General features: G+C 45.5%; 1 protein-coding gene across 6 annotated transcripts in view; it reads left to right on the top strand.

Annotated features, from left to right (window-relative positions):
* Positions 1–5548, top strand: part of ST3GAL6 (ST3 beta-galactoside alpha-2,3-sialyltransferase 6) — a 187724-nt gene extending 182176 nt beyond the window's left edge. For all 6 annotated transcript variants that reach the window (XM_044284492.1, XM_044284490.1, XM_044284489.1 and 3 more), the window contains 2 exons: positions 319–471; positions 2030–5548. In XM_044284492.1, the coding sequence (XP_044140427.1) occupies positions 319–471; positions 2030–2110 (234 nt within the window). In that variant the 3' untranslated portion in view covers positions 2111–5548. The remainder of the gene's footprint in view (positions 1–318; positions 472–2029) is intronic.
* Positions 5549–15272: the final 9724 nt, after the last annotated feature.

The following is a 15272-nucleotide window of genomic DNA, read 5'->3' as shown; positions in this document are numbered from 1 at the left end:
CCCTATGACTGATCTCAATACCGGAAAACTAAAAGAGATGTTTTTTAAAATATATAAGTCTGATACTTTTTTTGTTTTGTTTGAAACACGTCAGCGTCTTTTTCTGCTACGCGTTATATTTCTAGAAATGTGACATTAAACTTGTAAAGGCGATAATGGTCATTCCCATCTGGACATTTATGACATGCCGTAGGTAGGTGTCCAGATGGGAATGTAAGTATCTACAAATGTGAAAGGCTTGTTAATGCTGCCATCTACTGGTAGTGCTTGGATATGCGTTGCAGGTGGAAGACTGTTTGTTGCCCTTTTGTTTTCCAGAAGCCAAAGCACCCAACAACTGGCATCATTGCGATCACGCTGGCGCTGCATATATGCAACGAAGTCCATATTGCAGGATTCAAATACAACCTGACTTCACTGAATAGTTCTCTTCACTATTATGGAAATGAAACCATGTCTGTAATGGCTCAGGTAAAGGAATTACAGCAGCCATCAAATGTGTGAAGTAGAGGAAATGTTATAGTGGCAGCCAATCACATTCCAGCTCAGTTTTCTTTAGTTTTTTTTATTTTATTTTTTTCTTCAAAGCAAGATTCAGGCCTCCTGTTGTGAAACTACAACTCCCAGCATGCACACTCTGTTCTCAGAACTCACGTGAAAAGCTAATGGGACTAGTAGTTTACAAGCAACTGGAGTGCCGCAGGTTCCCAACGCTTGAAATTGAAATCTGATTGGTTGCTGTGATTTCTTAGAACAGTTTTTGCGTCATATAGTGGTTACCTTTCACAACAGCTTTTGGCTGCTAGGGAATCTCCTTATTCTATCTTTGAGTAAGGGCGCATTCAGGCGACCGCTCCTGGCGTTTTGTGGTCCGCAAATTGCGGATCCTCAAAACATGGATGCCGGAACGGGCGGCCCATTATAGAAATGCCTATTCTTGTCCACGGTTGCGAACAAAAATAGGACCTGCTCTATATTTTCTGTGGGGCCGCGGAACAGAACAACAGATACTGCCAGATGCAGAACGGATGTGGAACCATTCATACGGTCGTGTGAATGAGCCCTAAAGTAAATTTAAGTCGTGACTGCACCCAGCCAACGGCTGCAGGTGTCCTCCTGACGTCAACTGTATCACCATCTTCGGAACGATGATACAGTTGAATACTGTGGGCAGGGCGGCCTTATTTTATGCTGCACTGTGGTATCTGTATTTTGTGCTGCACTACAGTATTGCAGGCCCTGTGTACTTCTGCTGGTCTTGCCTACTTATGTTGCCCCGCCCTCTGTAAATTTGAACCCACCTACAACATGGGTCCGTTTTTAGTTTTTTTTTTTCAGGGCTACTTTAAATTCCCAGTCTACCCGTGTTTGGAGCAAGCTCGGTGTGTGAGGTCGCTCCATACCTCCTTGCACACTAATGCTGTACATGTAAGGCATTATGTGTTAAGAGTTTTTACTGACCAGTTTGATCCCCCGCTGCTGTTTCTTCCCACTGATCACAGGCCTCATCACTATACAGCATGAGACTGCTGAGGCCATTGATTATTGGCAGCGGTCACGTGGGGTATACGGGCGCATCACCATTGCAACTATGTAAAGAAGGGCCTGTGGGGTGGACTGGATCACAGCCCTGGAAAAAAGCAGCAGAGGATTATACTGGTGAATAATAGCCTTCTTTGTTATTTTACTTCAATCCTTAGTAGGTGGGCAAATTTTAAATAACCCCCCGATAATGCTGCAAGTGACTGCCTTCAGCTTCATGGATTTGGAACCAAGTAGAGAAAGCCAGCAGCTGAATGCAGCATTCATAGTAACTGGGTTTTGTCAAGGCCTGATCTTCATGTTGCTTCTAAGCTCATTAAATTGAACGCCGATTGTTGGGTGTGCTGGGTGTTTAACCCCTCACCAATCCCATGTCGATGTATAGATTTTTAAGCTGTTGGTCCTGGAGGACCCTTTTAATATGGGTTGATTTTTGAGGTTTCATATAAATGCCTTACTTCTATTTTCTTTTCTTTTCCTTTGGCAGAATGAATACCACAATGTATCAGCGGAGCAGATGTTTCTTAGGGACCTTATTGAACACAAAACAGTAACGAATTTGACGTAAAAAAAAGCTCTGGACCTGGAATGTCATCCACATAAATACCTACTGTATAGTATTAATATTTTTATATATGTTGGAGGTTTTTTTTTAAACCAAGGAAGTTGTTGTGAACTGGATATAATGACCCAGGAGTCGTTTTGCCTGTTACCCTTCTGTAGACTTCCTCTGCTTATGACGAGCAGCCATCTGGACCTGGATAAGCCATTGTGTAAAGTACAGACCGCAGCATTGACTCCTGAACCACTAAAAGGAGACACAAAGTCTTTCATTTTGTACAGGACTATAGTGAACAGCTTGTAAAGCAAATATGTATTATAAAGATTCTTCTTTCCATCACTTACATGTCATTAATTATTGCTCTGTTTAGATGAAGTTTCTTGAATCCTCTTCCTTTTTACTTTATTAAAGTTAATATAACTTTTCTAACCTTTCTGCAATTATATGGGGAAACCAAGTAATTCGGGTCCTGACTGCTGTCGTACATTCACTACCTGTGTATGTGCCCTGGTCGGGTGTGGATGCAGAAACCACAGCGCGCATTGCACACTTACAGTATAGTCCCACATGGCCACCATGGTACGTCTGGAAAACGCACCAACATGCAAGCTGGCACAGTTCTTGAATTGGTAAACCTGAAAAACTGCACAGCCATTCAACATTCAGCAATCAGTTTTTAACAACCAGTTTGAAAACCTGCTTCCCTGTCCATGCAGTTTTCAGAGGCCACATGGCCTCCTGATTGGTCACTAAGGCAGGTTCTTGAGTCAAACACAAGCGTGGATACAAACAAGAGAAGTGTCAGTCTTTATACTTTTTTTTTATTTTTTTGATCCATTCCTGGCTTTGTCTCTGAAATCTGCCAGAAATGGATGGCCTATCCATAGGATAAGCCATAAATATACAATAGCATACAGGTCTCACCTCAATCTCGTGAATGGAGAGCCCACAGCGTGTGCCTGGCATCCTCCCCATTCACTGCCATAAGGCTCCTGAAAATATCTGGACTTGCTAGTTCTATTTTAAGAAGTCCCATAGCAGTGAATGGACTGGATGCCGAGCATGTACGGCCACCCCTCTACTGCTCAGAGACTTCCAAAAATATCATGACATCGCTCAACTATCTTAGAAGTCCATAGCAGTGAATGGAGAGGACGCCGTACATGTGCAGCGGGCTCTCCATTCACTTCAGAGCTTTGTTCGTAAGATAGGAGCCGGTCCCAGAGGGGTGACCCGCACCTATCGGACATTTGTGGCATATCCTATCAATACGCCATAAATTTCCAGATGGGACAACACATTTAAAAGGGTGTTCACACAAAAAAACATATCCCTATCCCCCTTATGATTGGTGGAGACCTCATGAATCGGACCCCCTGTAAATCAGACTCTATCCTCTACATTGTGGATAGAGGGTAAGTGTTTGATGTGGCAGAACCTCTTTAAAATGGAATAAAGAGAAGTTATATATGTGTGCGTCAGCTGTTTGCCATTTTCAAGATCTGTTTGCTGTCCGTGAACCAAAACCCTCTTGTTTCCATACAGATGCTGAGAACTTTAGGCTAAATGCACACGATCGGGATTGCATCTACACTGTAGGCCATGTACATTGTATTCTATGAGAATTTGAAATTCTCAATGCACACAATGCAGATTTTTTTCCGTGCAGATTTTTACCTGCGGTGCGGTATTTTAAAATCTGCAGCATGTCAATTTATTTTATTTTTCCTGACCGGATTTTCTCCATTCACTTAGTAAAATCTGCATGCAGAAAATCCGCACCAATTGATGCGGATGACCGCACGGATTTGCATGCGAACACCTGCGGATTTCAGTGCAGATTCTCCCCCCATGAATCCTGAACATGTGCATGGGCCATTACAGTGTTCCTGATGATCACAGCTGAGAGATAAATCTAATTGTATCCAGTTTAGATGATCCTCTGTGAACTAAATACATCCTCTGTGCCGTTCTGAGAGTTTGCTTCAGTGTATCAGTTTAGTTAAAACATATCTGTAATCTAGACTTTTTAGTTCTCAAGAGGTTGTCCAGACTACAAACCGTTTTTTCCACCTCCTTCCTCTGAGCAGGACTAGATCTGTGTAGTTTTCAGAATCTGGATGTAGACAGCAATTCTTTCATTCACTGACAGCAAAGCACGATCTTGGGAACACAGGTCCTAGTAAGTAGAATGGGACCCTGGACAGTGCTCTGTAGTCGTCAAGTAGCATCTCTTCATGCCCAATGTGATATCTGGGAAGAGTTCCCAAATTGCAGGACACTTTAAGAATAACTGACATGAAATCGGCCTTAAAAGAGGTTGGGCGTACACTGGCACACGTCGCCGGACCTGCAGGGAGAAGCATACTTACCTGCTCCTCGCCACTGGGTTCCGGGTCCTTTTGCCTCCTTGGTTCAGTAGCCACATGTCAACATCTAGTTGACGTGGGTCATATGACCGCTGACGTGTGCCCCATGCATCATGGAATACATGGGGGACATATCGCCGCTGGGACCATTCATTGGCTGCAGGTGCCACATCACCCACGTCAAAATGGATGTTGATATGCGGAGAGCAGTGGTGCGGTACTGAAGGAGACAGCTTAGCAATGGGGAGCCGGTAAGTATGCTTCCATCCACAGGTCTGGCAGTGGGGTGTGGTCTACCCAAAAGGCTCCTTAGGGTAAACAACCCCTTTAAAACATAACCGGCCCAAGCATCCACTAACACGTTTAGATGGACTTACCCTTTAAATTAGGGCATCAGCAATAGATGTTAACCCATCCACTCACACGTATGGCTGGTTCTCAGTGAGAAGTGGAGCACGTCATCTATGCATAGACTACAGATTACAGCTGCCCCGTTGGATGCCAGTTAATACTGTAGATGACTGTGCTCCTCTGGCTCACCATTTACAGAAGTGCTCAGTCAAATCTATCTAATAGTAGAAGCAGTTTACAATCTGACCCATTGAAACACTGAATAATTGAAGTCTTAGTGCAATTCCGAAAGCAGTATTAACATGAACAATCTGTGCATCCCTGGTGATGCATGGCACACTGGATACCTGCACATATCCTGCATCCCTGTGTGTACTGAATGTTCCTAAAATCTCTGTTCCCCTGAATGTGCCTCAGTGATATCGCTAAGATGAATGGGCACAGTGGTGCCATCTGTTCTTGCTTCTCTGCAGTCTGCAAAATGGCTGCCTCTACCATGTATGCCTTACGTTTGTGAAATTTAAGCCTTCATTTTGACTTTTAATTTTCTCTGTATATGTAATTTAAGTTCTTATCTGACAGACAATTTATGATGTATCTGGAGACACATTGCATTGTACATGTTGTGTGAACAGAGGATTTAACATTTTACTGATGTTTTGAATAATTAAAAACACATGCACAATAACGGGGATAACATTAAATCGCTGTCTGTTTTTTACTCTGTTTTTGTCATTGACTCTCTTTTTATCATCACTTATCATCCAACTAATGTGTATGGGGGTGTCCTGACTTTTCCCCAAGGGCAGATGTCAGATAAAGGAAGGGACGAGTTTTGCATGTTGAATTTCAGGCACCCGGCACAATGACCGGGCTTACTGAACCTGATCATTTAACCCCTGAGATGCCACAGTCAATAGAAGTCGCGGCATCTATGGGGTTGATTGCTTTCTCTGTGGGACTTCAATTGGTTACCATGAAAGCCTGAACATTTCCAGGCCTATCATGGTTAACTGCCTGTAAATCCATGCATGAGACATAGTTCAGCAGGCAGTGTCTCAGAATCCCATAAAACTCAGTAGTATTCTATTGCGGTCTATGGGACACATGTTCAAGTCCCCTAAGGGGACTAAATGTTATTGTGTAAAAGTTAAAAACAAAACAAAAATTGTAACCACCCTCCTTTCCCAATTTTACATAAAAATATAAACAAAAAATAAACATTTGCCTTAAATATAAAAATGGCAAACAACATAACCGAAAAGAAAATCCACAATTTGCCCTTTTTTGGTCTTTGTCCCCACAAAAATATTGAATAAAAAAGTCATCCATACCCCACAATGGTACCAATAAAGACTACGGTACACCCCATAAAAAACAAGCCCTCATACAGCTCTGTAGATGGAAATATAAACATGTTATGGCTGTGCAAAGAAAATTTGTATTTTCCCAAAGTAGTAAAACCAAAATAAAACTATACAAACGTTCTAGAATACTGGATACAGCAAATTAAATGGTGCCATTAAATAATGTGTCCTTCAAAAAATAAGCCCTCATATGGCTATGTGAAGGGAAAATGAAAAAAAAAAACCAAAAACTTTATGGCTCTTCGAATGTAGGGAGACAAAAATGGGCCCGATTCTTAAGGGGTAAAGGCTTTGTTACAAACGGTGCATTCGTGTGCAAAACCTTGTATGTGTTCTTATTCATAGCTGTGATCTATGAACCAGCCTGGTCATCTGTCCTTTTGTGCATCAATACTGGATTCCTTTGGATCATTTCACTCTCAGGTTGAAATAGCAGGTGGGCTGATCTTCAGTTTATTATTGTAGCTTCAGTATTAATGCCTATGCGAAAGAGATGTCTATGATTTGCAATGCATGAGACTTCCCATCAACCTTTACAGTCGTGCTTAACCATGATTAGTTCATCATACCACTCTGTATTGATCAGACTTTGGTTCAGTAAAGCTGGGGAGGGTGGAGGTTCTGGTGCTTTGGTCATAATACGAAAGCAAAAGATTTGGCCATACTACAGCTGTGTGAAACAAGCCTAATGTTGGAATTCTGCTACATATTCCCCCTATACAAGTACATCAATTCTGCTTAAAGGACTTGCGCTGATCTCTTTACTTGGATACCTTACTCTTAGCTCCGGTAACAGCAGGCAGTGCGGGCGGGCGGCGCTCACTCGCTGACGTCACGCGCCTGCGCCGCCTAGTGGGAGGAGCAGGCGCGTGACGTCAGTGAGTGAGTGCCGCCCGCACTGCCTGCTGTTACCGGAGCGAAGAGTAAGGTATCCAAGTAAAGAGATCAGCAATGATTAAAGTTAGTTACTGATTACAGTTTATAAATGTTCTCCTGTGAGCGGCGTGGCCCTGTATATTCTAACCCCCAGGCAAGCGTCCCTGTCACCATGGGAACGCCTGGGGATTAGAATATCCCATCGGATTCAAGTTTTCACGATCTCATTGAAATCGTGAAAACTCAGATCCAATAGTATATTCTAACCCCCAGGCAAGGTTCCCCGTCACCATGGGAATGCCTGGGGGTTAGAATATACCATCAGATCTGAGTATACCGGCGTATAAGACGGATAGGACAAGAGGCAAACGAGGCATTTTGCCGCCCCATTGGCAAGTGCTGCCCTAGGCAAATACCTTGTTTGCCTCGTGATAGATACGCCAGTGCCTTACAGTATCCCCCAGTGAGTTGCTAATCAGTGAGTTGCTAATTTTCTTTCCTCTTTGTGTTTCTTCATACTTGTAAAAAACACTGTTTTAATGTCGGTTGGCGCGGTCTCAGAGTCAGGCTTGAAGTCAAGTGGGCAGCGGCCTCCTTGCTTCAGGTAAAGCTAAGCCTGCCCCTTACCCCTCCTCTCTACAATTAGATGGACACGCTGCCAAGATCGCTCTCTTCTAGCGGATGCGCGGTACGCTACCTGTTACAGCGTGATTGAACTGTCCGGCGCATCCGCAGTCAGCAAAATGCAGGCGGGTGAGTGAGGATCGCGCTGTAACAGGCAGCATACAACGCATGCTCTAGAAGAGCGCGATCATGGCAGCGTGTCCATCTAATTGTAGAGAGGAGGGGTATGGGGCGGGCTTAGCTTTACTTGAAGGAGGAAGCCTGACTCGGAGACAGCGCCAACCGACAATAAAACAGCACAAAGAGGAAAGAAAAACATGATTAGCAACACACCCGGCTGGATCTACTTCTGGCTTTGGCTCAAAACCACAAAAACTGCCTTTAGGGCAAAAAAAAAAGCTGAGAAGCTAGGAGTAGATCCAAAAATAAATAAATGTACAGTATAAAGGATTGGTACTTCTGAATTTTGTAACCACTGTATTTGGTTCAAACTGCATCAAGAACTGACGGTATGTCCGATTGCAGCCTAAATATTTTTGAGCGTTCATAAGGACAGCCTGTTTCAGGTTTTAAGGTGTAATCAGGACTGATTTCAGATTTCTGTGATTTATTTGGTGCTTAGACAAGTGTTGGTGAGCCTGTTATACCTCTTATAGCTTGACAGACGGCAGGGCTCTAACATAAAGGAGCACCCAGTGGATTTCAGAACACAAAATTTGCTTGAAAATGTTTTAGGCTCCATTGCACATTTGTAATAGCGTTGAGCTGCCAAAACAATAGAAAACCCCCATAATTTACCCCATTTTGAAAACTAGACCCGCTAAGGTATTCATCTAGGGCTTGAGCTTTTAGACCCCCTAGTTTTTTGTAGAAAGTAATGCTAAGCAGACGGGGAAAAAAAAGTGTCAAATTAAAGACAGATTTTTTTTCTACAGAGCACATGAAAAGGAAGAAGTACACCCCAAAATGTATCACCCAATTTCTCCTGTCTTCAGATACCCCCATTGTGGTCCTAATCTCATTTCTTGACAAACGGCAGGGCCCAAACATAAAGGAAAATAAACTGAAAATGGTCCAAGAAAACAGAACAAAATGTCTCCATCTATGTTGCAAATTCCAGTTTGTTCACAAGATACAAGAACACCGATAGGGCTATAATGACAAGCTGGCACTCAAGCACAGTGATTGGTCGTACAACTTCTCTTTAGCCCCATCCATCCCTACATGAGAGACGAACGTGCTAAGTGACGCAGTGCACCATAACAGGCCCCTGCCCGGCAAGGTAGAATCTGCTATGCACACAATCAACCAGTCACCTACAGAATATATAAAAGGACAGTGTCCAGTACCGGCTGTAGGAACAGTAATAGATCACTAATTCTCAAATCAGGATTTCTAGACATCCCTTAGTGTACAAGCCCTTAGTGTACTGGTGAGGAACAACTCAATCATTAGAGATCCTCCAAATAAAAAAAATCATGCCAATATCATGATACAGTAATGTGAATGAAATTAACAGCTTTGTGTGGCAAGACATAAGTCATAAAAAAATGAAATTAGGAAAATTAACCAAACAAATCAGAAAAGGTAAAATTTGTTCCAATGTCTGAAAAAAAAAAATTTGCTCCACAACCCACCCCAAAAGGATCACTACCTCCCTGGAAAGCCCACAAGCTAAAAGAAAATGAGAATAAATTGACTTCCTGAAAACCCCCCTCCCACCCACCCATTTTGGTAATAAATCAAATTTATAACAACTGCATGGTACGTCTCAAAACAGGGGTAATTGCAGAGGCCTGGTTGTGATGGGCAAATGGGGCAGTTCAGCGGTGCAGTTATATGTTCTAAAGCCCTTTTGTTGAGTGTATAAGTGGAAAAAAGAAAAATATATTTGCCGTTCAGCAGTGCAGTTGTATGTTCTAAAGCCTTTTGTGGAGTGTATAAGTGGAAAGAAAATAAGGGCCTATTTGCCGTTTGCTGTAACTACAGTCTGGGACAATACATGTCCTTTACGGCCCACTGGGTGAATGTGGTTCCTGCACAGCCACACCAGCAACTTGGCCAGGTGACGCCGCTTCCGCCTCCACGTCACGCCGTTAGTCCTGCGACAATGTCTGCCTCTGTCTCCTCAGCCTCCACTACAGGGACAATTCACAGTGCCCCTCCAGCATACCACATGTGCAGGGCACAGTGGTGTCACGCTGTTCACCTCGTTTGCCTGGGTGAATGGAGTTGCAGGGGAGTAACGTCTCCGTGTCCTTCACCAAGAAATCGAATCCTGGCTTTCTCCGCGACATCTGAAAATCAGAACTATGGTGACCGACAACAGGAAGAACATGGTGTCAGGCTGCGCCCTGCATGGCACATGTGTTCAATCTGGTTGTCAGGGGGTTCCTTAAGTCTCCACCCATCTGCAAGACATCCTAAAAATGGCCAGAAAAGTTTGCATGCACTTGTGCATCGCAAAGCACACCCTCCTTCAGCTGCAGCGGCAGAATGGCATCCCCCAACATAGGCTGATATGCGATGTTTCCACCCGTTGAAATTACACCCTCCATATGTTGGACCGACTATACGAACAGAGAAAGGCCATAAACGATTTCTTGATGATTCAAGAGCCGAACTGGATTTGTGGCCACAACTAGCAGAGTTTGCCCTGGAAAAGCTGTCCTGCCTGGCCAGAAGTGTGGCATCATAGCGGTTTTTAGTGCGGCAGGGGCCATAATTACCCCAAGAAGAACTCGCCTGTCCACCCAAAATGTGGAGAGACTGACCTTTGTCAAGATGATTCGGGCATGGATCAGCCATGATTTCCACCCACCAATGCCTGATGCATCAGACTAGATCATCCATGGTGCCACACCAACACTTTGACAAGAGACCGGTTTCTTCTGCTACCTACCTCAGCTACTATTCTGATGCCAAGTGCTCCTTCTTTCACCCACCATCTTTCACTGGTACTCGTATTGTCACCCACCTCCCCACTCTGTTACCGGGTCACTCTATGGTCTCCTGATGCTGCTGCCACCTCTTCACTATGTCACCTTGCCACTGTGTGGTCTCCTGATTCTGCTGTCACCTCCACACACTGTCACCGGTTCACTCTGTGGTCCCCTGATGCTGCTGCCACCTCCACACTATGGCACCTTGCGACTGTGGTCTCCTGATACTGCTGCTGCCACCTCCACACTGTCATTGTGCCACTCTGTGGCCTCCTGATGCTGCTGCCACCTCCCCACTCTGTCACCAGGTCATTCTATGGTCTCCTGATGCTGCTGCCACCTCCACACTATGTCACCTTGCCACTCTGTGGTCTCCTGATGCTGCTGTCACCACACTATGTCACCTTGCCACTCTGTGGTCTCCTGATTCTGCTGCCACCTCCACACTATGTGACCTTGCCACTCTGTAGTCTCCTGATGCTGTTGCCACCTCCCCACTCTGTCACCGGGTCACTCTGTGGTCTTCTGATGCTGCTGTCACCTCCACACTATGTCACCTTGCCACTCTGTGGCCTCCTGATGCTGCTGCTGCCACCTCCACACTATGTCACCTTGACACTCTGTGGTCTCCTGATGCTGCTGCTGCCACCTCCACACTGTTATTGTGCCACTCTGTGGATTCCTCCTGATGCTGCTGCTGCCACCACCTCCACCACAGAGTGGCCCAATGACAAAGTGTAGGTGGTGGCAGCATCAGGAGGAGGCCACAGAGTAGCACAATGACAGAGTATGGAAGTGGTCAATAATACTAGTGAGAAACGTAAATTCAGCTCACCTTTCTTTTCGCCCCTTCGTGCGCGGACAGGTGCAGGTCAACCTCGGTTTTCAACATAAGCAAAAAGGGAATCCAGCATGAAATTATTCTTTTCAAGTCGCTTTGGTCTTTATTTTCAATCTTTAAAAATACAACCAGTGAACAACATTTTTCCTCTCCCTCTCGTTACGATGTCATTGTGCCACTCTGTGGCCTCCTCTTGATGCTGCCGCCACCTCCACTCTGTCATTCGGCCACTCTGTGGTCTCCTCATGCTGCTTCCACCTCGCCACTATGTCATAGGGCCACTTTGTGGACTTCTCATGCTGTTCCCACCCTCCTCACTTTGACTGGCCACTATTTTGCCTTTCAGCCTGGCTAGAATAATTTTTTTTACCCTTTGATCTGTTAAAAGGAAGGAAAAATGAGACGCACGACGGATCCTGTCGGTGTAGCAGCTGTAAGGCCTGTATGGTCCCCTCAGAATTAGCTTGTGATTTGGTAGCCAAAAGTAGGAGTGGGTACAAAACACAGAAGACATGCAAATATTCCATTCATGTGTCATCTCTGTTTTGGATCCACTCCTGTTTTTTTTTTGTCTTTAGCAATACTGATGGATTACTGACTAAATGCTGACTGAGTGAAGGCAGATGTGCAACGCCCGGGCCGCAGGGGCAATATGTGTGAGTTATAGTGGGCCGATGGGGGTAGTAGCAGTTTGACTCACATTTAGCAGCGCTCCCTGGGCCGGCGTGCCGTGAATGGAAGGACAGCACTAAATCCTCGGGTCACTCTCTGTTGAGCAGGGATCGCCAGCCAGGTGGTAGTTGAGGTGCCCTAGATGGAATTTGGGTGTTCAGGTGCCTTGGAGGCCGAGTCTCTTGATGCTGCTGTCACCTCTACACTATGTCACCTTGTCACTCTGTGGTCTCCTGATGCTACTGCTGCCACCTCCACACTGTTATTGTGCCACTCTGTGGATTCCTCCTGAGGCTGCTGCTGCCACCACCTCCATACTCTGTCATTGTGGCCTCCTGTTTCGTGACACCAGCATCGCAAAGTGCAATGAGAGAAAGTACGAATAAGGAGAGAGTCAGCTCTCGAACAAACCGGAACTTTGCCTTGAGTTAGTTAGCATCCACACAAATAATGCCTTGGTTCACAGAATAAGGATGAGCTGCAACTCCAGACAACAGGCTAGATGAGGCAGTTTTAGACAGGTTTCAACTTGACTTAGGTGAGAGAGTGATACCTTCCTTGATTCTGGTCTTGCTTTGATAACCCAGCCTTTCAGTACTTGGATCTTCTGAACTAAAATTTGGCAACTGACAGGGTGGTCTCCCTAACGGCAGGCATTACTCATTTGCTCCATTCTTTGAACAGGTTGCTTCCGTAATTCGATCCGTTTATGGCTAGTGGCTCTATAACAAGGAATCCAATAAGTTCTGGGTCTGGCTTCTAGATATACTGTATATATCGCCCTACTGGGATGTGCCCAGGGGCACAGAGCAGAAGCTACATGCTCTCCTCTCCTTTACTAATCTCTCATCTTAGGGCTGAATGGAGAGAAATCCGTTCAGGATGTCTTCAGTTCAGGACCGGAACGTTTTTTGGCCGGAGAAAATACCGCAGCATGCTGCACTTTTTGCTCCGGTCAAAAATCCTGAACACTTGCCGCATCGACGGATCCGGAATAATAGCCCATTAAAATGTATTATTCCGGATCCGTCCTAACATCTTCAGTTGTTACGACGCAACGACGGATCCGGAAGTTGCGTCTGTGCCTGCGCCAGGAAGTAGGAAGGGCTTGGCTGGCGCGAAAAGAGACTGATCCGGAAATCCTGAAGCCAACATCAACGTTTTTTTTCCGGATCCGTCGTACAGCCCCGTAACTGCCCAAATAAGTGAAGTGTGCAGAGATTCTAAGAGCGACGCCTGTCATACGGACTCGCAGTATTATTTCACTACCACAGCAGACTCCCTATGCGTTTTACTGCAAGGTTCTACACCATTCTAAAGGCTCTCTGCAGCCAGGAAATAGCGTTTTTTTTTTTACGCGATTCGCAGCGAATAAAATCGTATCGAACCAAATAAAAAAAAAGGTCCTGCACTCCTTTCAACTCTGCGGTCACAGGCTGATCAGTGGCTAACCCCGCTCAATTTGACAGTTGGTAAAGTGGTGTGTAACAATCTGCTGAGGGCGCTGAAACAGAGCAAAATGACACACGGGCCGTGCATGGCACATGTCCTGAACTTAGTCGTGCAGTGATTTGTTGCCAAATAACCCGGGGTCCAGGACGTCTTGCGGCAGGCCAGGAAAGATCTTACACAGCCATGGCTCGCCTTGCTGACGTTCAGTGGTGACACCACCTGCCTGTCAGACATCTGATTTGTGTATGCCCCATTCGCTGGAACTCCATCTTGTATATGCTTGATAGGCTGCTCCAGCAGAAATGTGCAGTTAACGACTACCTGTATGAACTCTGCAGCAGGACAGGTTCTGGGAAGCTTGTTTTTTTTTCACCGCACCAGTGGCTGCTCATCCGCGATGCATGCAGACTTCTGCGGCCATTTCATAAGATCACCAGTCGCAGCCAGGGGGCCATCAGTGACATCGTACCTTACGCTTTCTTTCTGGAGCATGCATTGCGTTGTGTCATTGATCAAGCTGTCGAGGAGCAGGAAGATGAGGAAGTCGCAATGCTGGATGAATTCCCAGGGGGGGCTACTCCATCTGAGAAAAGTCAACAGGAGTCTGAAGAGGAGACAGAGGAGGATTGTGCCGGGGCGGAGGAGGTGGAGGAGCTAGAAGAGCATGCTTTAAACTTTTTGGGGATCCCTGGTGTTGTCCATGGCTGGGGGGAGGAGATCAAGGACGACATTATCCTGGATGATGAGCAGGAGCTAAGCCACTCCACTGCTTCCAGTTTAGTGCAAATGGGGGCCTCCATGCTCAAGTGTTTGAAAAGGGACCCCCATATAAAAAGCATAAAGGGCAAGGACCAGTACTGGGTGGCAAAGTACTTAGTGGTGGACATGTTACCAGCATGACAGAGGGCTGTCAGAATGCAGCACTACCAGGCCTTGTTTCGAGAAATGCTGCATTCTGCTTTTGTGGGCACTGGCAGAGGAATTTCCACTCACAGAGAAACTGTTGCGGGTACCAATCCAACAGCACATGCAAGAAGAGGGCGATTTGAAGATGTGTTGGTCACTTCAGATATGAGATCATTCTTACAAGCAACCCATCGACAGCCGCCCTCTGGATCCAGCCTCAGGGAATGCCTAGACCGACAGGTGTCCGACTATATCTGGTCAACAGCCAATGTGGACGCTATGAGAAGTGAGGAACCCCTGGACTACTGGGTGTGCAGGCTTGACCTGTGGCCAGAGCTGGCACAATTTGCCATGGAACTCTTGGCTTGCCCCTCATCCAGTGTCCTGTCCGAAAGGACGTTCAGCGCAGCAGGGGGAAATCGTGACCGATAAGCGCACTCGCCTAGCTCACGACAGTGTGGACTACCTCACATTTCCAAAAATGAATGAGGCATGGATCTCGGAGGAATTCAACACCTGTGACGACCACGTTTGCCCACACATATCCTACAACACCAAGAACAAAGAATGGTCCCTGTCTATTGTAAATAATGAGGCATAAAAGGCCTTTTCTGTCTGTTGAATGCCTAATGTTTTGGGCCTCGGAGGAATTCAACACCTGTGATAACCACGTGTTTTAACTATTATCATTAGTTTTTTTTTTTTCAAGAGGGGGGATTTCGTTAGCCATGTTTTTAATCCAATTTAATATTTTTAGTTATTTTAAAC

Source organism: Bufo gargarizans, chromosome 3, assembly GCF_014858855.1.
Source record: "Bufo gargarizans isolate SCDJY-AF-19 chromosome 3, ASM1485885v1, whole genome shotgun sequence".
NCBI lineage: Eukaryota > Metazoa > Chordata > Amphibia > Anura > Bufonidae > Bufo > Bufo gargarizans.
The sequence above is the reverse complement of the archived record's forward strand: the minus strand, read 5'-3'. Positions and strand labels throughout refer to the sequence as shown.